This window comes from Lutra lutra, chromosome 4 (assembly GCF_902655055.1).
Source record: "Lutra lutra chromosome 4, mLutLut1.2, whole genome shotgun sequence".
Classification (NCBI taxonomy): domain Eukaryota; kingdom Metazoa; phylum Chordata; class Mammalia; order Carnivora; family Mustelidae; genus Lutra; species Lutra lutra.
In genome coordinates, this window is record NC_062281.1 from 192,614,398 (window position 1) to 192,636,060 (window position 21,663).

Consider the following 21,663-nt stretch of genomic DNA (forward strand, 5'->3'; position numbering starts at 1 on the left):
TAACCGCCTGGAGGCTGGCTTAACTCCCCCAGCACCCCCAGCGCTCATGAGTGCCCACCCTGCCCTGGGGCTTCCTATACAGGAAGCGGGCACCTAGCGGCTGAAGTCCTTTCCAGCCTCTGTTCCCCACTCTGCTGGAGATGACAAGGTCCCTTTCCTGCCCCCGAGGGTCAGCAGGAGGCCTGCCCAGGTGGCCAGCTGGTAAGCTGCTGCATCCAAGCCTCACTCGGATCCTGTTGCCCAGCCAGAGGTGCTGCTGCCTGAGAAGCTACTGAAAATAGTCTAAGTATACGCAGCTTAGTGGGGATCCAAGAATGGGCTGGCGGGGGTGGAGCCGGGGGGGAACCTGGGGCTTCTCTAGCTGGCCTTGGGAAGAATTAGATAGCGGCAAGAAAAAGAACTGTGTGCCCAGAAGTTCCACTCATCTTCTATTCCAGAGACAGGAGTCACTTAAAGGTGTCCCAGTGCCCTTGGTGAGATGGGAGCCCCACCCCCTCCACTCCGGGAGCCCGGAGCTGGAGCTGCAGTGTCAAATGGCCTGGGTGTATTCTCTTTGCAAATAGGCACAGGGAGACCATCTACACAGCCAGCACATCCTCTCCCTGAGCAGCACAGCCTGGGCTGTGTGTGTCTGCAGGACCTACAGCAGGCAGAAGAGACATTTCCCAGAGTCCCTCCACGAACGTCTCCAGGGTAAACTCGGTCTGACTGCCTGTAGCCTGGAAGAGGTCTCACTGCCTTCCCTAATGCACAGCTGGCCTGCCCCAGACGCTCTGCAGTCAGGCCCTGGGAAATCTGTGCTGAATTTGCAACTTTGGGTTAAGAAATGGTGAAAATGGTAGTTCTCCGAGTAGTCTGGCCAAAGCCAGCCCCGCTCCATCCACCCCCTCAGCCCTTGCTGCGCCCTCTCCCTGGGATCCTCCTTTTCATCCCTCCTGGCTTAGCTGAAGCCTGCTCAGGCTTGATGTCTTAGGTCGGGGAAGCCTTCCTGCCCACCGGGCTGGACTGAGCTCCTCTGATGTACCTGGTGGGCACTCAGTCACTCCCGCGCACATTCACAGGACAAAGACGCATTGTGGCCTGCAACCTGCCAGCCCGCGCTAGGCAGCGGGGCTCCAGGCGGACAGGGCAGGGGGTGGGTGGGTGAGGGAGAAGCCACCTAGCTCTGGCGGAGGAGCTGCGCTCTCAGGACTGGGAGGGCCGCGCTTCCCAAGGTCCGCCCTAGCTCTCTAAGTGCTGGAGGCAGCGCCCCCCCCCCCCCCCCACCCATCTCCTCCTTCGGTCTCCGCCTGGATGGCTGCGCTCTCGGGTGTGATTTGGGGGCCGAGGTCCAAGCGCTTCGCCGGAGAAGCTCGCCCTGCACCCGGCCCGTTGGCTCAGACAAAGGCTGCGCCGGGAACAAAGGCTGCACCACCGCGGCCGCGCGGGTTTGCGGCGCTCCACGCTCGTGCTTCCACGCGGCCTCCCGTCTGGCAAACATCCACTTTAAAAAATCAAATGAAGGCAGAATCTCTTCCCCAAACAGTCCTCCCCTTCCGGGAGGGCGGGGGGCGAACGACGCCCCCACGGTCGGGAGCACGGCGGCGGGGGCGCAGGCAGGGCCGGCGGCTGGGCTGCGAGCGCGCGGCGCTCCCCGCGGCTCTCCCGTCGCACAGGGCTGGGGCGAGGCGCGGCCCGCCGGGTGCGCGGTGACCTGCCGCAGTCGGGTTGGGCGCGAGGCGCCCCTGCATTGCAGAGCGCGGGGTGCGGAGGGGGGCGCGGGCGGGCGTGCCTGCGTGCGCGCGTGCGCGTGCGCGCGTGTGTGCATGCGCGCCGCCCGGCCGCCGCGTCCCAGTTTGCTCGGCGCTGCACGGCGCTGCAGTCCCTCGCCCCCTCCCCTTTGCACCCCCTCTCCTCCCCCTCACCGCCGCAGCACGCGCGTCCCCACCTCCCAGCAGCTCCCAGGGCGAGTCCGCCCAGTAACTGTGGGGGCGGGAGGGGAGAGAGGAGCTGGAAGGAAGGCTGCCGCCGGCCTGCTCCCTGTAGCGCCCTCCCCCACGCGAAGTTCACGGCCAAGCCACAGGGCTGGCCAGAGGCCCGTGGACCCCTACCCTCGGGGCTGTCCCAGCTGTCCCTTTGGCATGAGGCAGATTCTGCACTGGCGCTGTGGTTGCAGTTCGGGCTCCCCCCTCCCCCCAAGGTTATTATTTATCAGGCGGGTGAAATCCTGGGAAACTTTTCCTGCCGCGAATAAGGCACTTGTATTCGTTTAGGGGAAGGGAGGGTCTCACGGTTCCTCTGCTCTGGCCACTTTCCCCTCCCATTACTTGAAAGGATACCTGTCCAAGACCAGAGAGAGAGGGATTCATGAGGTCTGTGGGGGCCCTGGTCTGTTCCCTGTCGGGGGTGGGCCTCTCCTGTCTTTTCCCCAACCTGTCATCTCTCCTGTGTATTTTGCCAGGGGCTGGAGGACGCTTATTTCAACTGGAGGCTCTTGGAGGTCTGAGCTCCTAGTCCTCTGGGGAAGGGTCTGGTGGGGATCAGGCGTCCGGCGCGGTACAGGCTCATTGCTTCAGGGACCTGGTATGGCCGAGGACTGAGACATGTGTTTGTAATGAAGCAGAGGTGTTTTCCTTTCCCCATGGTCTCTGTCCCAGCATCCACCCCTGCTAGTAACCTCAGGGTGCAGCTTGCTCCCTGGGCTTCCACGAGGGGCTGGCTGGTATTTCCTGTGCTCCAAGGTACTGCCTGGCTGAGTCTTGGCTCTTGGAAGGGCTCCATCTCCCAGGCAGGTCCTACATGGGTCCTCACCCCGGGGGGAGGTAACCTGGTCACTCAGGAAGAGCTGGGATTCTGCAGAGTACCCTGTCCCATTTCCCGTTTGTTCTGCAAAACCCAAACCGGATTTCCTGAGCAGGAGCCCCGGTCGCCCCGCCCTTCTCTGTTGCAGTGGTGCAGGCCGTCATCCCAGCTCGGCGGCTCCAGGCTTGCCCAGGGTGGCTGCCAAGGCCAGCCCGGGGCTCCCATGCTGCTACTGCCAGGGTGCTGATGTCTGCTGACCCAAAGCCACCTCTGGAAACAGCCTGGAGGCTTTCGGTGGCCAGGGTGGCCGCCAGGAACCCTGTAGCTGCTGGAGCGGGGCAGGGATGAGGCTGAGGTTTGCACAGGGGGTGGCTCAGGAAAGCTGCCCAGGGCATGTGCCCATGCCCAGAAAATCCTCCAGCGCCAGCAGCCAGGGGGATGTCTGGGAGTCGACAAGGCCAAGGGCTGCTGTGTGCAGAGGGGAGAGGTGCTTAAGGAAGTGATCCCTACAGAGGGCCCCGGGGCAGCTGGGGCAAGGCCCACACCTCGGGCTGATGAGGTCTCTGGCAAGTACCCCAAAGACTGCTGCTCCTCCGGGCTGCCCTGAAACTGACGTGTGTGCAGCCATCGCTCCCGCTCTGGCCCGGGGCCAGCGAGCAGACTACAGCTCGGCTCCCCAGGCCCGCTCTGGGGCTTCTGCTAGGCATGCTCAGAGCTGGGCGGCCTCCCCCGCCTGGCTTGGGCAGCTTTTCTCTGCAGAGCCTCCAGTGCCAACTCATGTTCAAGGCCAGTGGCTCTCAGAGAGCCATCCTGGGACAGCAGGTCCTGTCTCTTCTGTCTGAGCCTATTGGGGCTCCCTGGCCCTCCACCGTCAGCCATGATGATGATCCCGGACTTGGTTCAGATGCTCTATGGGGCAGAGGCTAAGGTAGAAACAGCCTGGAAGCCGGGGGTGACAGGTGTTGGAGGGCTTCTGCGAGGTTTGGTCTGTTACCCCCAGGAGGCAAAAGCACTTAATACAACCCCCCTCCCCCACCCCCATCAAGGACTTGGAACATGTAAGGAGCCGGGCCTGAGCCACCTCCCCTGGACTGCCCACTCTGCTTTCATCACTTAGAGGCTCAGGACTTGGGGATGGCCTCCAGGGGCTCTCTCTGCGAGGACACCCTAGAAATTGGCTTGGGGGCAGGAGAACACACACAGACCCCGCTTCTCAGGCCCTGTCCAGAGAGGAACGTCTGAGCAACTTGGGGGTTTATCTGCCACTCAGATCCCCTGGGAGGCCCAAGCGCATCTACTTCCTTCTGTGGCAGAGAGACCTAGATTAGGGAGAGCAGCCCAGCTGGTCTGTCTGTGGTAGAGACTTTTGCCCCAAGTGGACGTTAGGGAACCTGAATGCTTCTTTCTTTTTCACACCCTGTACACAGGGTCCCCAAGGGTCCCTTTTCCTCAGCACCTGGCAACCCGGCGCCGCTCTTACCGTCCAGTGACAGCCAGTCATGCTGGGAGGAAGGGAGTGTGGGCAGGGCCCGAGCTTTGTACTCAAACACCACTGAGTTGGAGATGATCTGGTTGTTGAAGGCAACTTGTAGGGTCACAAGACCAGTGTCATGGGCTGCAAGAAAAGGAGAGAGAGGTCAGGGTCGGGTCGGGCGTGGGCACCGTTCCGTCTGTTGTACCACACAGGAAACTGGAGGGCCCCTTCCTCACTCCCCCTTCCCTGGGTGACCCCAGCTTCTGCCTGCTCCTTCCTCGAGGCCCAGATGTAGTGCTTCTCCTTCCAGGAAACTTCTCTGGACGCCAGACTCAGGCAGGCGCCCCGTGATCACTCCCAAACCCCGTATTGTAATCGCCTCCGCTCCCTGGTGAGGACAGGTACCGGAAGTCAGTGCGGATTTGCTGAATGAACGCGTGAATGAATGGGCTCCAACCCTGCCCATGGCTGCCTGACTTCTCCTGCATCCCATCCCTCCTAGACGGCGTCCAGAAACAGCATTTGCTGTGGAGTCTTGGTGCTACTTCTGTTTCATCCTCTCCTGCAAGCTTGTCCTGCTGCGCTCAGCATGGCCTCCCATGTATTTTCAGAAGTTCCCCTGCCTTCCCGACCAGGGCAGGAGCCTCCGCCGCGCCTGTTACTCTGGGCCCACGGGTGCCGATCCGGGGGTGCTCGCACGAAGCTTAGGGCTCCCTCCCATGCCAAGACGGTGGCCTTTGGGAAGGCAGGCCTCTGTGGGTCTCATTAACCCTTCTGTCCCCAACATAGGGCTCAATGAAGACTGCATGGCTTGAATAAACAGCTGGGACAGTCTTGCTATCAGCAAGAAGAGAACCCGTCCCTGGAGGAAACCTAATTCGGTTCTGGGGTAAAAGGGTCTGCACAGCTCCTGTTGAAATCTTGGGGGCAGTGGCCCACAGAGATGGCCCCTGGGGCCAGTATGGGCGTGAAGCCTGCTCACCCTACCAGGCAGGCCTCATCCTCTGGTAGATGTCAGGGCTCTGTGCTCTCTGCCCTGCTTTTTTGGAACACCATATACCAGTGCCCGGGGCCTCCCCAGGACAGATTTCCAGGGAGGACGCACACAGCGATCATGTTACTGCTTGGGCACTTGGTTTGCAGTTTACAGACTTGAGAAAGCCGTCCAGGTCAGCTGCTCCCCGGGGAGGCGTAGAGCTCCAGCTTCCCTCTGAGGCAGACCTTGCTTCCCATGGGAAAGCCAGCTCACTGAGCTGTGGCCTCTGTTCACCCCAGGTAGATGTGTGATGCCACTGTCCCCAGAGCAGGTCTTCAGGATGTCATTGTCCCAGGGGGACCAGTGGGTTTTCCCCTCCACTTTCTACCCCGGTGTGGTCTCTTAGCTCCAGACCAGAAGCTGAACTAGCTGGCTCCACGGTGGGCTGGGGGGAGGGGGTCCTGTAGGACGTACTGCAGTGCCTCTCTGGGCAGGGGTTCCTGGCCAAGTCCAGATCCTCCGGCGTCCCTGACAGCGTCCCCAGGCAGCAGGCAGACTTCCAAGTTCATGGTCACTCATCCTCCCTGGAGCTTTGCCTTGTTTACCAACAGGAGAAAACGTAGCCTGCACACACCCCAGCTGAGCCTGCTCAGTTCTGCGCCTAGGTGGGGAGTTCCTCAACCCCTGTTCTTCTCCACACCTCCCGGCATCTCCTGGCACTTGTACCACCTGTGATGCTGGAATGTGGACGATCGAAAGCATCCCATCCTTCCACAGGGATACAGAACGGAGAGGAGAGGACCTATCGTCGTCTCTGGGTCCCAGACCAGCAGCTGGGTGCAGGCAGGCCATTGTGCAGGGCTCGATCTCGGCTCGCTCCCTCCCCTCATTCAGAGCGTCAGCGGGTGCCGGCCCTCCACTTGTCTCCATCCCCCCTGCCACCGCTCTGAGCCAAGCTGCCGGCCTTTCTCACCTTGAGTCCTGCTGCGGGCAACCTCAGCCGTCCGGAGACCCACCTGTTCCTGCCAGGATGGTGCTGGGGGGTGGGGGGCTATGTCCCAAAGCCCCCACCTGAAACTGGTGGGAATGCGTTGCCCAGGGAGCGCCCCTCCCAAAGTCAGGAAAGATCACCCCTCTGCCCACTTCCTACGGTTTCCGGGTTTCTGTTCTTCCTCCCAGCAATCTGTTCTCCCACGCACCCGGAATTATCTTTTAGAGACATAATTTAGATCGCATCACTTCCCTACTTAAAACTAATGGCTTCCCATTGCAAGTGAAACCAAATCAGACTCCTTCCCATGACTCAGAAGGATGGACAGGGATTGGTCCCCACCATCTTCTCCAGCCCTACAGTGTTCGGCTCCCCCACAACCTGTTCCACTCTCCCTCCGACTTGCTTGGCGATTTGTCTCGTTTCTTTCTGTCTCTTGCAGTAAAGTGTCAGCTTCGCGAGAGCTGGGTGCAGGTCTGTCTTAGTCGCCTCTTCGTGCCCAGGGCCAAGGTCAGTGCCTGGCACGGTACAGCCCCTCAACCGTTTGTTGAATGAATTGCTTCAAAACGCAGTGCATTTGCCTACCTCAAGTTGAGTTCTACCCCTTGTCTTTGGGGACCTCCCAGGAATCCAGGGTAGGGCTGTCCTGCCAGCCAAGTCTTCTGGTTGATGGCTTCTCCTGTCTCCTCCTGAGCCCAGGGGCGCCTTTCCTGAAGTCCCAGGTCTTCTGTCATCACGCCCCTCCCCCTGAGCTCAGTGCCCTGACTTGGTTGTCTTTCTCCTGAGCTTGGAGCACTACCAAGATCTTGTAGGGGGCAGACTCTATGCTCCATGGGTCTGTGGCCCGTGGTGGTAGGGGACCATGTTCCTGGTCAGGGTCTGGTCTCTTCATCACGGTGCCAGGCTAGTGAGTGGTGGCCATGTGTGCCCCCTGTGTCCCCTCCTCACGTGTCATTCCCTGCTCCTGAGGTGTTTTGTCTTGTGCTCCCCAGCCTCTGGGCCCTTCTCTCTGGCAAGGCCAGTTTGGCTCTGGATTCAGGTGTTCCTTCCCCAAGATCAGCTCATTCTCCTGAGCCCTTGGAAGGCTCAGGGAGGGGCCCTCGCAGCCAGTCTACACCTGCCCCCTCCTGCCAAGGCAGTGGTTTGTTTGCATGATTTATTCCTCCCTGGGCCGATTGCTCCTCAGGTTCAGAGTTGGGCTGAGGGGCTGGGTCTTCAGCCCTACTCCATCCTAGATGCCTAGCAGGGCCTGGTAAACGATCTGATGAATGAAGGAACGCGCGCCTACACTCAGCACTGTCTTACAGAGTGACATACTTTAGTTTGGGCCTGAAAGCAGAGCTGTCCCAAGGGGACCCCCTCTTTGTGGTTAGTTGCAGAACAAAAGGGTGCTCGAGCCATGGGGCCCCGGGTTTCTGTGTCCGTCTGAGCCTGTGGCTTCTCATCTCTGAGTTCAAGACATGCTCTGTTAGAGGAGCTGAACCCCTGGGAGACATGCTCTCCTAGGCAGACTCTGTTGCCAGGGTCTGGGACCCAGGAAGGCTCTGGGACCAGCACAGCGGCCTGCCGAGAGACCCAACAGCACTGAGCCCCTCTCTTCTATGACACAGAAAGACCTAAGGCCTCCCACACGGAGCGCCTTCCTGAACTGAGCCCGGGAACCCAGCGCTACACGGACCTTCCTCCCCGTCTGCTCTCACCCATCTGACAGCTGGCTTTTCAGATGTCGAAATGGAGGCCCCGAGGGGTCAAGTACGGGCCTAGAGTCACCAGATGGTAAGTGGCTATCTGGGGTGTGCTGTGATGCGCCAGGTCCCGGCTTGGGATGTTGTCCAGAGGGCATGCAAAGGCCAGTCTTTTTGTGGGAGGGTCAGGTAACCTAGGACAGACAAGGTCTGGGACCTCCGCCAGGCAAGACCCAGGTACCGGAAGTGGTTTCTATTTATAGAGCAGGCGAGTCCTGCTCCCGCAGCAGGTGGTGAGCTGACGGTGTGATAACGGGCTGCCCTCTCCCCCTGCCCCCTGGAACAGAGGTGGTGGGGAGTGGCGGCGGCACTGGCCACGCAGCCTGGAGCTGTGCTAGGCTGACCCACGCTGGCCTCCTGAGGGCTGTGCTCCGGGCCAAGCCGGGCTGCTGGGAGCAAAGGGGGCTAAGTGCGTCCTCTGGAGCTGGCCAGGCAGTGGTGGGGGCAGGGCCAGGATGGGGAGGCCACCCTGGGCATCATCCCTGCCTCTCCGCAATGTTTGTGGTGAGGGAGGTGCCAAGTTCACGTGGGGGCTAAATCTGGGAACCCAGTTCTAGAGCATTCTGCCCCGGCAGGCTGCACAGGGAGAGGAGCAAAAATGAAGGAAGAACGTTCCATGTGAATCCAGGAGCCCCAGGCTGGAGGGGATGGTATGGATGGAGGCAGAGAGCTGGGGTGGTCCAAGATTCCTGTCCCCACTTGTCTTTGCAAACCCTCAGCCTCCACAGGGAGCACTGGCTCCTTTTGTAGATGCCTGACTTCAGATAACACGGGGTAGGGCTTACTCTCCGTTCATTCTCCGGGCGAGCTGGACAGGACATCCCTGGATCTACTGTCAGCCCAAGGACACATTGCCCACCATGGGCACTGGAACACCAGAACTCTGGAAACAGATCCCTTCACAAATACTGATCTCCTTGTGAGGTGCCCCGGCGGACACATGATGACCGGGAAAGACATGGATCCCGACTGCATGGGGCTGGCAGGCCAGAGGTCAAGGAGTTGAGCAGATGGGAATGTGTGTCTAGCTAAGCAGATGATGATGAGGGAGGGAGGTGAAGGTCAGAGTCACAGGGACAGCAGAGGGCTCTTACCCCTGAAACTGGAAGCAAATTACATGATGTGCCCTTTTTGGGGTGTGGGTGCATGGCTCCACATTCTCAAGGGAGTTAGCACCCATTATTCTCAGTTTGACCTTCCTTCCCACTGCCACCAGGTCTCCATCCCTCTCTGCACTGCTCAGTGCTCTGTGAGCCTCAACTGATGATGTTATACTAGTTGTTCGGGGACCCCTCCATCCCAGCGGGGGACCCTGAGCCTCAAAGTACCGACGTGACTTGTCCCAGGTGGCGCCCAGGCTGAGCCTTGGTGCAGCACTCCTGGGGGCCCCCCGGAACCCGTGGCGGGTGGCTGGTCCCCTCACCTGGGCAGTAGCAGCGCAGAACCCCGGGCTGAATCAAGGACGCAGGCACTGAGATCTGGTCGAACAGACAGCTGTAATTATTGCTGGCTTCTTGCCACGGGCCTGTGATGAGAACCTTCACTCCTCCCTGGAGGGGACAGAGAGGAACGTCAGCCACAGCGGGAGGCGGGGACGGGAACTCGGGCCTTGCAGGCTGCCCCCGCCCCACGTGCTGGGTGAACGTGCACACTCCTGGACTCCAGAAAGCCCCGGGTTTCCAGAACCGCTCTCCCAGGATGGCGGCAGGAAGACCAAGCCTCTGGGGGGGGGGGGGGGACCACATGTTCCTTGCCTTCCTCAGCTAGCATCCTGCACCGCAACCAGCGTTTTTGGTCCCTGACCCTCTCTATGCAACTTTCAGTTCTAGGGAGAAGGCAGCACGGGGTTGTTCAAACCTTTTCAGTTTGCTGCGGGCCAGGCAGGAGCCCTGGAGGGAAGGGGTGGAGAGGGAGGGAGCTTCTTCTGTCATTTACTCGCGCGCAGGTTTTGAAAACAGGCCTGAGCATGTTCGTGTCACCCCGGGAACAGGGAGTTCTGGTGGGGATAGGGAGAGCTGCAGGACCCCCACCGGGGAGAGCAGCAATCGTGGGAGGGGGGCGCAGACAAGAACGGGGAGAGCAGCAATCGTGGGGGGGGGGGCGCAGACAAGAACGGGGAGAGCAGCAATCGTGGGAGGGGGGGGCGCAGACAAGAACGGGGAGAGCAGCAATCGTGGGGGGGGGCGCAGACAAGAACGGGGAGAGCAGCAATCGTGGGGGGGGGCGCAGACAAGAACGGGGAGAGCAGCAATCGTGGGAGGGGGGCGCAGACAAGAACGGGGAGAGCAGCAATCGTGGGGGGGGGGCGCAGACAAGAACGGGGAGAGCAGCAATCGTGGGAGGGGGGCGCAGACAAGAACGGGGAGAGCAGCAATCGTGGGAGGGGGGGCGCAGACAAGAACGGGGAGAGCAGCAATCGTGGGAGGGGGCGCAGACAAGAACGGGGAGAGCAGCAATCGTGGGAGGGGGCGCAGACAAGAACGGGGAGAGCAGCAATCGTGGGAGGGGGGCGCAGACAAGAACGGGGAGAGCAGCAATCGTGGGGGGGGGGCGCAGACAAGAACGGGGAGGGCAGCAATCGTGGGAGGGGGGGCGCAGACAAGAACGGGGAGAGCAGCAATCGTGGGAGGGGGCGCAGACAAGAACGGGGAGAGCAGCAATCGTGGGGGGGGGGCGCAGACAAGAACGGGGAGAGCAGCAATCGTGGGAGGGGGCGCAGACAAGAACGGGGAGAGCAGCAATCGTGGGAGGGGGCGCAGACAAGAACGGCTGCAGAAACAAAAATGGGGGCGGAGGGCTCCGAGTTGGAGGGGGTTGAGCGGGACAGGGGTTTAGAGCTGGGGCCTGGGGATGCTGGCCCCTCTGGCTCTCCTTGGATGGCCCAGGCCAGGCCCCAGCCAGGCCCCAGCCTCCTTTCCCAGCAGGGGGCCCGAGACTCTCAGGACAGGGTGGAGAGCGCCACCTAGTGTCCAGCTGCAGAAAACTGAGCGGCATACCTGCTGGAGACTGGGGGTGCGGAACAAGGGGTGAGGGGTTCAGGCCCCCTTCTCCCCACCTCTCCAGAACAGAGAAGCCAGACCCCAGCTGTCCCACTCCTGGCCCCCTCCAGAGACTCTCTCCTGCCCAGTCACCAGTTCTTGCGTGGACCCTCCTTGGCACTGGCCCACCCCTACCATGGAGGGACCCCCAGCCTCAACACAAGGCTAACCCCCGGGCTGCCCACAATGCTCCTGGAACCCAGACCTGGACCAGAGCTGGCCTTGGGCATCAAGAGCAGGAGGGGGTGTTTCCAGGGATGAGGGGAGGGGGGCTTTCCCACAGCCCAGCGCAGGAGGGACTTTCCTGACTGACAGGCGTTCCACCTGGGCTCTTGGATGGGATGGGATGGTTTTGGAGAAGCCACCTCACTGCTAGGGGGACAGCAGAGATAGCTCAGGCCCAGAGGCCGAAAGCGAGAGGCCTGCTTCTGTCCCTCGGTAGCTGTGTGTCCTCAGCCAAGTGGCCCAACCTCTCTGATGGCCCTTCCGGCCTTAACATTCCTTGGGGCTGATACGTGGTTCCTTCGGGAGATCTGAACTGTGGCAGGACTGGGGCCCACAGGCTGGGAGCTGGGCGCCAGCTCAGAGGCATGCGCCGGGGGCACAGGTGGAACCACAGGCCAGCTCAGGGCACGACTTTCCCTGGATCCTGGGAAGCGGAAGAGCAGCGGCTTCAAAAAGCCACAGAAGGTTACCGTGTGAGAAGGAAGGAAACAAAGAACAACCCGGACGGGGAGCCGCTGGTGTGAAGCTGGGGCGGCCTGAGGAACAAAGAACTGGAGAACAGCAGGGCCCTCTCCATGGAAACCGCTGCAGGATGCGCTCAGCACCCGGAGGTTCGGGGGACCGTTCCCATGGCAACGAGGGCCTGGCTGCTGTCAATCCAGCGGTGACGGTGACGCAGGCCCCTGATGGCTCTAACTGCAGCTTCCCCCGCCTGCTGCCGCCAACTGTCCGTGGAGGCAGATGACGCAGAGTGTTTGGGGGAGGGGAGGGGGCGGCAGACGCCATCTGAGGTCTGTGCCCTGGGAGCCGTGAGGTAAAGAACCCAGATTTCTGAGGCGCCCAGGGCAGATCCCGGGGCACGGGCATGCGTGTGTGCACATACTGGGGGCCTGCTGCAGCTGTGGTGAAGAGGGGGAGAGAGCATCAGGGAGGTGGGAGGGAGGACACTCCCCGAAGAGCCAGCAAGGTGACCCGGCCTTCGCTTTCCCGCGGAGGGGATTTTAGGGCGGATCGCTTAGCTCAAGAAGCGTCCCCAGGCCTGGGTGACTTGCTACGGGTGCTGCTGTGTATCGTGCTCGGCAGAGCGTGGCTAGAACTGAGCTCTTGGCACCATTGGCAAGGAGGGCAAGAGGCAAACGTGCCAGCCAGGGGGCTGTGAGGGGGCGAGAAGTGTCTCTGGATGGGGAACCCAGGAGGGGCTGGCCCTTGCTGCTGGACGGGGCCCAGTGGCCAGGGGCCAGGGAGGAGGAAGTGGCTGGTCAGAGCCCATGGGGCCTCTGCAGAGGCCTCACCGTGTGGCCATCGGGCTCCAAAGGGACCAGCTGGGTGGCATCTGTGCATTTCCCAAATCAAATTGAATTTGAGTTGCTTTTGTTTCCTGGAAGCATCAAGGGCTTCTGGAAAACCAGGGCTGGACGCTCCCTCTCGGAGGAGCCCAGACCCACATTCTTTCCCGCTCCCGTGCTGCCCTCGCGTGGCAGGCTGCTGAACTGACTTTCCCTGAGGTACAGTTTGGGGACCTGCCGGTACTAGGGTACAGAACAGGGGACCAGGTCGGCTAATAGCCCCTCGCCAGTGCCCCCAAGCCCATGAAGGCTAGATGGTGGGCCTGGACCCCTGCCGGGGGCCCAGTGTGCATAGCCCAAGGCTGGGGAAAGACGGCTCCTCTCCTGGGCCTCCAGTTCCCACAGGTCTCAGGCTCTGGGGCGCCTCCAAGGGTCCTGAGAACCAAACCTCCCAGGCCTAGGCCATGCCTCTCAGCCATTTGCAGGAAACTGAGGCCCAGGGAGCCATGTCTCCCAACTGACCTCTCGCTAGGCCCCCTCCCTGTTTCTTTGAGTTGCTTTCTTAGCCCTGGGTGGGGGGCAGGCGGCTGGGCTGAGCTGACCTGTCACTTGGGGTGGAGGGTGACACACGGTGGGTGCTACACCATGGGTAGGCCTGGTCAGAATCTTCCAGAGTCTTGGGGAAGGAGCCATGGAGATGGATGGAAGGGGTGGCTGCTGCCCAAGTACTTTACTCGGTCCTTAACAACCAGCCAGTGAGATGAGACACAAGAGGGTCAGCTAGTGACCTTGCCCCGGGCCACCAGCTAGTAAGGGTGGGCGCACACTGTCTGGCCCCAGCCCCATGCTCCTCAGCAGGCAGGGTGACGGCCTCTGGACACCCACTGAACACGCTGCACAGGGTCAGAGTGCGGAGCAGGAGCTGCTCTGTCCAGACCCCCACGTCTTTCCAGGACCCCCTGGAACGGAGCCTGGGCTGCTGGCTGAGCTGATGTGCCACCTTCCTGAGAGCTGGGGACATTGGTGCAGGATTTTATTTGTGCTTTGCCATAAAATAAAGAGCAGAGGGAGTAATGAGCCTTCCGGTCAGAGCTGTAACTGTGAGGCCCACTGTCCAGGTGACTTCCCCAAGGTTGTTAGTGGTCAACCCGTGAGAAAGAGGGACAGGAAACTGCTCAGTGGGCCTCAGTGGCCCAGCCATGGCAGTGGGGCAGGGAAAGGACGCCAGTGGGCCTCAAGCTGTGGCAACCAGGGGACAATAAACAATATTCACTGATTCCTTATTACAGACAAATATTTTACCAAACATTCCTGGTACTACACCTTGCCCTGAGGAGGGACTCTTGCCACTTTTTAAGCGAGGAAACTGAGTCACAGAGAGGTGAAGTCACGACAGAGCCCGACCGATGCCCCGGAGTCGGGGAGCGTGTGTCCCAGGAAAGCTCAGGCCACTCTGTCCCCCTCTTATGGCTTCTACCTCAGAGTAAAAGGCAAGGTTTTGTCTTTCCACTCCCCGCCATGGGAGCAAGACCTGCGTTTTCTGGGGCCCCGGGCTGAGGAGCAACCGAAGGTGGGGGCGAGGAGGCCACAGGTGGGACATCCCGGGTCATGGAGAGTGCCTTTGATTTTACAGAGGCCGGTTTACTCGCAACTTTCATGGATGGCTCTCCGGACGCCGTGCCCTTCCTCGCACAGTGGATGGGAATTCGCTTATGTTCTGATGCACTGAGTAAAGCAAATCAAGAATAATGGATATGGATGGCCTGTGGTGGTGATTTCTGAATTTGTTTTGTTTAGTTTTGGCAGCCCTAGGACATTTAAAAAAAAATAATAAAAATAGATAGATAGAAAGCCGAGCAAAACTCAGGTGGGATGTTAATACGTGAGAAGCCAGGCTCTGGTGGGAGTGGGGAGGGCCACCGGCCCCCTGGAGACCCGGGACTTTCCAGCTTCTGTGAAGTCTGGGAACCACGGCTGGAGAAAGGCGGCAGGGACAGAGGAAAGGGACAGTTCTGTCTGCAGGGTCCAGAGCTTCCTCCAAAGGGCAGCCCCATGCACATCAGCCTCCCTGCGCCGTGCGCTGGCATGCCACAGCAGCTTACCTCCGGGTACGACCACTCCGGGGAGTAGTCGGTCACCATGAACACCCGTGCGCTCGGCTGCAGCATCCCCAGTGCGCCCTGCGCGGGGCTGGCGGACACCACCTCGGCCACGTGCATGTAGGCCATGGTGCCGGCCCCGCCCTCGGCCCCGCTCAGCTGCAGGCTCCCCTGCTGGGGGCTGCAGCAGGGGATGCACATCTCCGCCTGGGCGAAGGGCGCGCGGGCCCCGTCTTCCGACTGGGAGAGCGCTGCGCCGTCCCCCGCCACCAGCTGGTGCCCATAGATGGTGCTGCTGCCCCCCTCCACGGAGATGAAGTCATTGATCAGGTCAGAGAACTGGTTGCTGAAGGAGATGTCAAAGTGGTCCAGGCTGAGCTCCATGTTGGAGGCATTGCCCAGGCCAGGCTGGGCCACAGGGTAGAGGCCCTGCACCACGTTGCCTGGGAGGACGGGGACCCCACCGGCGCCGCGGATCACCCCCGTGGTCTCGGGCTGCAGGTAGTGCTCAGAGCTACAGGCCTGCAGCTCTCCAGACTTGATCAGGCCCTCGCCCCCTTCGGCAACCTGCGAGGTCTCCATGGTGACCTCCCCTTCCGCAGCCATGGCCTGGAAGTTGGCCTGGAACTGCATGAGGTGGAGGGAGGAGGCAGACTCTATCCTCGTCTCCACGTGGCCGCTGCAGGAGCTGGTTTGCGATGAGGCCTCCGTTTTCACCGTGGGCATCACGAAGGTGCCCCCAGAGTCGCTCAGGCTGCTGTGGGCATTCTGCTCGAGGGGGAGGGGCTTGCTGGCGTCCTGCAGGAAGAAGCTCGGGGACGGGGTCTGGTGGACGTGGGGGCTGTGGCCCGTCTGGCTGAAGCTGGACGTGTAGTCCTTGTTGGAGTCTATCGCGCTGAAGTCCATCTGCTCGAGCGTGGTGCTGGGACTCAGGCCGCCGCCCGACGGCAGGAGGCTGGAGCCGGCGGTCAGGGTGAGGGAGCTGGACGCCGCGGCCGCCGCCGAGGACGAGTACGCTTCTTTGGCCATCTGCTGCTCGAAGGAGGTGTCCTCGGTCTTAATCTCCTTGGTGAGGACGGTGGTGAAGCTGAAGGCCCTGTCCACTGGCGGCGAGTGCCGCACGTTGGTGCTGACCAACTCCGCCTTCAGGCCTCCGCCCCCGTACGTCTGGCCCTGCTTTGGGTTATTGAGGAAACAGTCAGGGTCAAAGTTCATGGTAGTCTCTGGAATCTTCCGGCCGCCATCGAGGGTGGTGGAGAGGACCAGCTCTTCGGACACGTTGGTGGGCAGCATCGACAGGCTCTCCGAGCTGCCCGTGGTGGGGAAGGCGAACTTGTGGCCATCGGAACTCACGGCCAGGACGAGGCCCTGAGAGGCGTCGGGCGAGAGGAGGTGGTGGTTGGGGCCGGTGGTGGGGGACATGGTGTACACGGCCTCGTTGGTGACCTCAGACATAAACACCGTGGCGCTCTGGGACAAGCTGCCCATCACGGAGGCCACGGCCATGCTGGACACGCCGGTGACCACGGGGCTGTCCGCCATGTCCGGGTCGCTGTTGAGCCCGCTGCTGATGGACACGGGGGAGCTCTGTGTCGTGTCGGGCACCTCCACCTGGTTGGTGGAGGAGACCTCCGTGCTGTTCTGGTGCAGGAGCACGGGCTTGGCCACCTTGCCATTCCTCTTCTCGCGGCTCGAGCTCTTGCTGTGGCTGTGCTCGTGCTTGCCCTCGGACACGTCATTGTGCTGCACCTCCGCGTGACTCCCGTACCCCCCTGTCCGCGGCTCGACCTTCGGCGAGATGATGCGGTGTTTGGCACTGTTGCACTTGTGGTGCCCACTGCTGCCCGCGCCTGTGGAGATCAGAGGCACACCACGCACACGTGCGTGTGCACACGCACACACACATACACACGCACATGCGAAGAGAGCATCAGAGCCGTGGCCGTGATGGACCCTGTCTCTGGGCAGCTGGGGCCTGGCTGGGCCTAGCCTGGGAGCCCGGGCAGCCCACTGACCCCTGGGGCAGGCACATACCCCACGTTCGGGATCTCAGGCTCACCGACCCCAATCCCTGGGCCTCTCACATGCTCCACAGAACCATCCTCCAGACTGGGGTGGGGGGGCTCTTTCCTTGGGGTGCCTTTACTACTACTAACAATACTAATAGTAGTGCCTCAGGAGATGGGTCATTGGGAAGGAGAAGGTGGAGAGTCTGCTGTCCTCCAGGAAAATCCTTTCTACCTTCAGAGACAGACACCATTTCCTGAAATAGCTCTTGCTGGCCAGGGAGGGTAAGGGGAGCTCAGCCCAGAGTGGTGGCCATGTATCTCTCCCCTCCCCCAACTTTCCATGCCTGTTCAGGCTGCATAGAGTGTTTTGGGGGGCAGGGGTTGGAGAGCAATGTTCTCTCTCTGGGTTAGCTCTCAGGCACCAGGACCAGATTGGGTTCTAGGCTTTGCTCCAGAGGCAGAAAGGTATCTGCCCCTCTCCTCCATTTGGCCAGCCGGGGCCTGTCCTCAACTCTTTGTGGGTCAAAATCCCTACAAGACCCAAGCAAAGACAGAGCCCTAAATCCCCAGCCCAGTGGCAGAGAGGGAGAAAGCCCTAGGCCAAGGGCTTCTGAACTCTGTCTAGTCTCCGCAGGGCTTTCTGCACACGAGGCCAGGTGGGCTCTTCTCTTTTCTCTCCCCTCTGCCATTGTTTTCATTCCATATGAGGAGGGTCACTTAACTTCTGATAAAAGGGTGAATCCCCCCCCTCCCCAAGCCTATTATAGCCTCGCCACCATAATTCCTCAATGCATGAGGACTTTGCGGAAAAGTGACATGACCGTCTAATGGAAATGTGTAATTAAGGCAGACAAGGGGGTGGAGAACGCGTATTTCTAAAAGCAAATACCGTTATCAGAAAAACAGACACGTGAGGACAGGGAGGGTGGGACACTCTATTCTTGGAGGAGACCGAGGGTAAAGAAAGATTAGCCTGAGTGGGCTCACTGACTCCGGGCTGACCTCCCTGAAATGCTCATGTCACCCCTGTGCCCGGGCACCCGGGCTTCCTGTGGACGATACCCAAGATGGGACCTGGAGAGTCCTTGCCATATGTAGACGAGGCCTGGAGCCCCAGCCCTAGGCACTCCCCATCTCCGCTGCCCCCATCCCTAGAGGGAGCTGTCTCTCTAGAAACGGCTTCTCCTGCCCCAAGTGGGCTTCCCCACCAGCACCACGGGCCAGGATGAGGGTGAGTCTGTCCCAGGTGCTGTCCCGCCCTGTCCCCTGGCTCCTGGCCAACCCCACTGGGCTCACTCGACCGCAAGGCTACCTGTGGAGGAGAGCCACACCGGCTGTCCGGCAGAGCCCCCTCCCTGCCCGCAGGGCGCGCTGCCCACCCAAGCTGCCCGCTTGCCCCCTCCCCGCCCGCAGGGGGTGCTGCTCACCCAAGCTGCCTGTGCAGAGGCAGTTGTGGGTCCGAGGCTGTGGCTTGGTCTGGTGGCTGTCCAGGATCTGCTGCACCAGCTGCTCCACAGAGAAGCCTGAGCTGCTGTTTCCATTGCTGCAGGTCCACTTGATGCCGTGGACTATGGGGAGAGAGAGGCAGAGGGGCGGTCAGAGGTCACCTGGTGCAGGGGCAGGGCCCGGGGGTGGGGGGCCTGGGACCTGGGTCCTCTCAGAATGCGGCTCCCCCTCTGCTGGGAGGCTGGCTCTAGGGGGGCCCCCGATGCACATGGCCGGGGAGGGAGGTCAGAGGACAGAGCGGGGCAGGCTGCCCCCTCGGGCCTGCACTCCTGGGAGCTCCGTGCTCTTCCACTGCCGCTTCCTCCCTTCCCTGCAGTGCAGCCTGGGGAGAGGACGGCCTAGAGATTTGCTTCTGTTTTCCTGGAGTCCAAGTGCACCCTGGAGTGGAGGAGAGGGGAGCCGGGACAGGAAGGAGAGGCGGCAGGCCTCTGAGGCCGCCCACCCTGCCCAGACTGTAGGTAGTGGAGATTTGGAGAGGAGATGGAGGCTGTGTGCCCAGGGTGGAGGCCCAGGCCTGGAGGGGAGCTTCTGTTTCTCGTTCTCACCTGACTTCTTGGCCTAGGGGGGCTGCAGGCTAGGCCGTGGGGTGGGGAGAGGGGGAATGAGCGGCCCACATGACCAGAACAGTCGATGCCCCCTGATGACCGGCCCCCTGCATGACCGACCCCAGGACCTCCGCTGTCCTTGCTGATGGGGCGGATCCACAGATCGGCTGAGGGTGGGCTCCCCAGCTGCCTGCAGGACCGCGGCTGAAAGTCTAGAATAAACTGACTTGCCCACGGGGCCTGGGGGCTGATGGGTGTCTCGCCCACTCGTTCATGGTCCTCCGCTGGAGCTGCCCTGCGGGCTTGCCAGGAACACGGCCCAGCCCTGCTCTCTGGGGGCACTAGGGGGCCCGTTCCAGGGACAGGGAGGGCCTAGCCCTGGGGCTGGGGGCCAGTGCCCAGGGCTCTAGGAGGGACCCAGCTTGCTGTGAAACAGGGACGGTGGGACCAGGTGGTCTGGGAAGAGAAGCAGGGCGGGGGCACGCTGGGGAGAGGCCAGTGGCTTTGCCAACGCAAGGACAAGTTCCTTTGTCCTCTGGAGGAGCTTCTCTCACACGGCCTCCAGGGAAAGACCGTCACCGTGCCCCATGCCTGCCTTCCTTCTGTGAGGCTCCGGCGGGCAGCTGCCCAGGGAGACCATCCACACGGCCGGGAGGAGCTGGGTCAGATTCACATCCGGACGGGAGGCCAGGTTTCGGTGTGAATTTGGGCAAGTCACTAAACTCGCCTGTGAAATGGGAACAGAACAGCCTCTGCCTCACAGGGCAGCCAGCAGGAGAGGCCGACCTCCTGCCTTGACCTTCCTGTGTTCGCCCCAAAGAACAGCTGCTGTCCTGACGGTCCCTGGGGTGACGGCGTGAGCAGGCGCAATGCCGGCCTCACCCAGGGCCTGCCCGACGCTGGCGGGGCTGGGCATGGGGAAGGAAGCTGCTTGCTGGGACAGCGCCCCGTGGTTCTGCCTTGGAACCCCGCGGAGAGCGCTCCTCCGCCATCACTCCTGGTCACCTCCTTTATGTAGGACTTCAGTGCTTTTTCAGAGAAACCCCCTCTTGCGTGGGTGTGATGCGCTGCGAGTCCTGGCGGGTGCTGCTTCCTTCCTTCTTCCTTCGGGCACATTGGCCCCAGGTGTTGGCCCCTTCCTGATGAGGTTGGTGGCCCTGGTCCCAGAGTGTCCTGGCATCTGGGGCATAATCACAAGGGGATGGGGCGTGGCTGCTGAGCGGCTCCTGTCCCCGAGCTGGCTGAGCTACCTGGCTGGGAAGTCGTGTCTGCCTCTTCAGATCGCTTGTACGAGGGGCTGGGCAGAAGGTAGCGGGGCAGTTTGCAGACCACCTTCTCCCACCTTGGGATCCCTCAGGGAGCGCTCTGGCGGCCCGAGAGGACATCAGCATTCCTGCTGGCTCAGGCCCCACCTTGTCCTCGGCCACTGAAAGGCAAGGCCCATGCCAGGCTCTGCAAATCTCACTACCACTGCGGAGCCCTTTTCTCAAGTGAACCTCCACCTGCAAACCCCATATGGAAGATGGATAAGAGCAGAAGGGGCTTGGTCAAGGCAGGAGTGAAGGCCAGGGTCGGCTCGGCTGACCTCTCCTGGACTCCTCGTTTTGTAGAGGAGGAAACAGAGCCTCGGGGGAGGGGGCAGGGCTTGCAGACCCCTCCCCTTGCACCGCGCAGCTGCACCTGCCGATGGTGTGTCCCAGCCCCTGCTCTGGGGTGGTGCCAGGCTTTTTTTTTTTTTTTTTTTTTTAAAGCTTCCCAGGAGTTCCTCTTGGGCAGCCCAGATGGTGAACACGCAGTTCTGTCCTAAGCCTGAATTCTGCAGGTCACTGTCAGTCTGGGAGCCCACCACTGCCGCTCCTTCCTACAGGGGACTCTGAGCAGATGCCACTTACAAAGACAGACCAAGGCGTTCTCAGGAAAACCCCCTCCTGGCTTTGAGCTTGTCTCTAGAGAGATGAGCAGTGGGCCTCCCCACAGGGCAGCCCACCTCTGGCTTCTGGCCCCAGGGCCACCCCTTGCCCGGAGGTCTGGGTCTTGGGGGGTGGGTGGGCTGTTGAATCCCTCTGGAGTCCTTTGGCCTTTGGGACCAGAGCCCCTCCCTCGCTGCTGCCGCCCTCTCCAGTCTTCCTCCCCGGCCCTGCTGAGAGGAGCCAGGGCTCGCTCACTGCATTCCTTCTGCCTCTTGCTTTCCTCTTTTCTGTTGTGAAGGTTATAAAATGAAAACCCAGTGAAGGGTGACAGATTGCAAGCAGAGAATTTCTGGATGCTTAATGCAAATTACCTACTGTCTTGGCACATTCGATATGCAGATCATGTCCCTCCCCCTCCGGTGAGGGCGGGGAGAGAAGCCCCCCTCCTCCTCCGAGCTGGGGAGTTGTCGGTTCTGAATATCAAATACTATCAAGACGGCTTTTAACATGTCCTGCTCTGCTTCCTGACACGTAATGAATCAGCGGGAAAGGAGATTTCTATGGGAAAAGAGTGTTTTATGCAGGGAAGGTTAGTAAACACGTGCACTGGCCGGCTGTCCCCTGTCCGCCTCTCACCCCAACCTTCGCAAAATCAGCGAAAGGGAAACTGCATTAAAAATACACTTGGTTAAATGTAAGGTCATGACCTGGGGGGGGGGGGGTTGTGGGGTGGGGGTGAGTGTGAGGGAAGCACAGAAAGAGAAAAGGGAATTCCTGGAAAAATAGCCTGCTGGTGGCTCTGGGTCATGTTTGTCCCCTCTCTTTGCTAGGTCTTGGTGGGAGGCACTGGGCTCCTAATTCCCAGGCCATAGTAGGCCTCCTCAAATGGGAGGAGCCAGCTTTGGCAAATCCCAGGAAGGGGGACCTCCTGGGGTCCCCCTTGTGCCACCCATGCCTGGCCCTGGGTGGTGGTCCCAGGAAGGCTGGGCAGGGTCAGGTATCACAGGGGGAGAAGGCAGGTGTGGGTGGGCCAAGCCCGTTTCCCCACAGGCCAGTGCAGTCTGGGAGTTCCCAGGAG

General features: G+C 61.1%; 1 protein-coding gene across 6 annotated transcripts in view; it reads right to left on the reverse strand.

The window, feature by feature from the left end:
• Nucleotides 1-21,663, reverse strand: part of CAMTA1 (calmodulin binding transcription activator 1) — an 826,942-nt gene that overhangs the window by 74,446 nt on the left and 730,833 nt on the right. For all 6 annotated transcript variants that reach the window (XM_047724086.1, XM_047724083.1, XM_047724087.1 and 3 more), the window contains 4 exons: nt 18,052-18,192; nt 14,619-16,465; nt 9,391-9,517; nt 4,262-4,396 (listed from right to left, as the gene is read on the reverse strand). In XM_047724086.1, the coding sequence (XP_047580042.1) occupies nt 4,262-4,396; nt 9,391-9,517; nt 14,619-16,465; nt 18,052-18,192 (2,250 nt within the window). The remainder of the gene's footprint in view (nt 1-4,261; nt 4,397-9,390; nt 9,518-14,618; nt 16,466-18,051; nt 18,193-21,663) is intronic.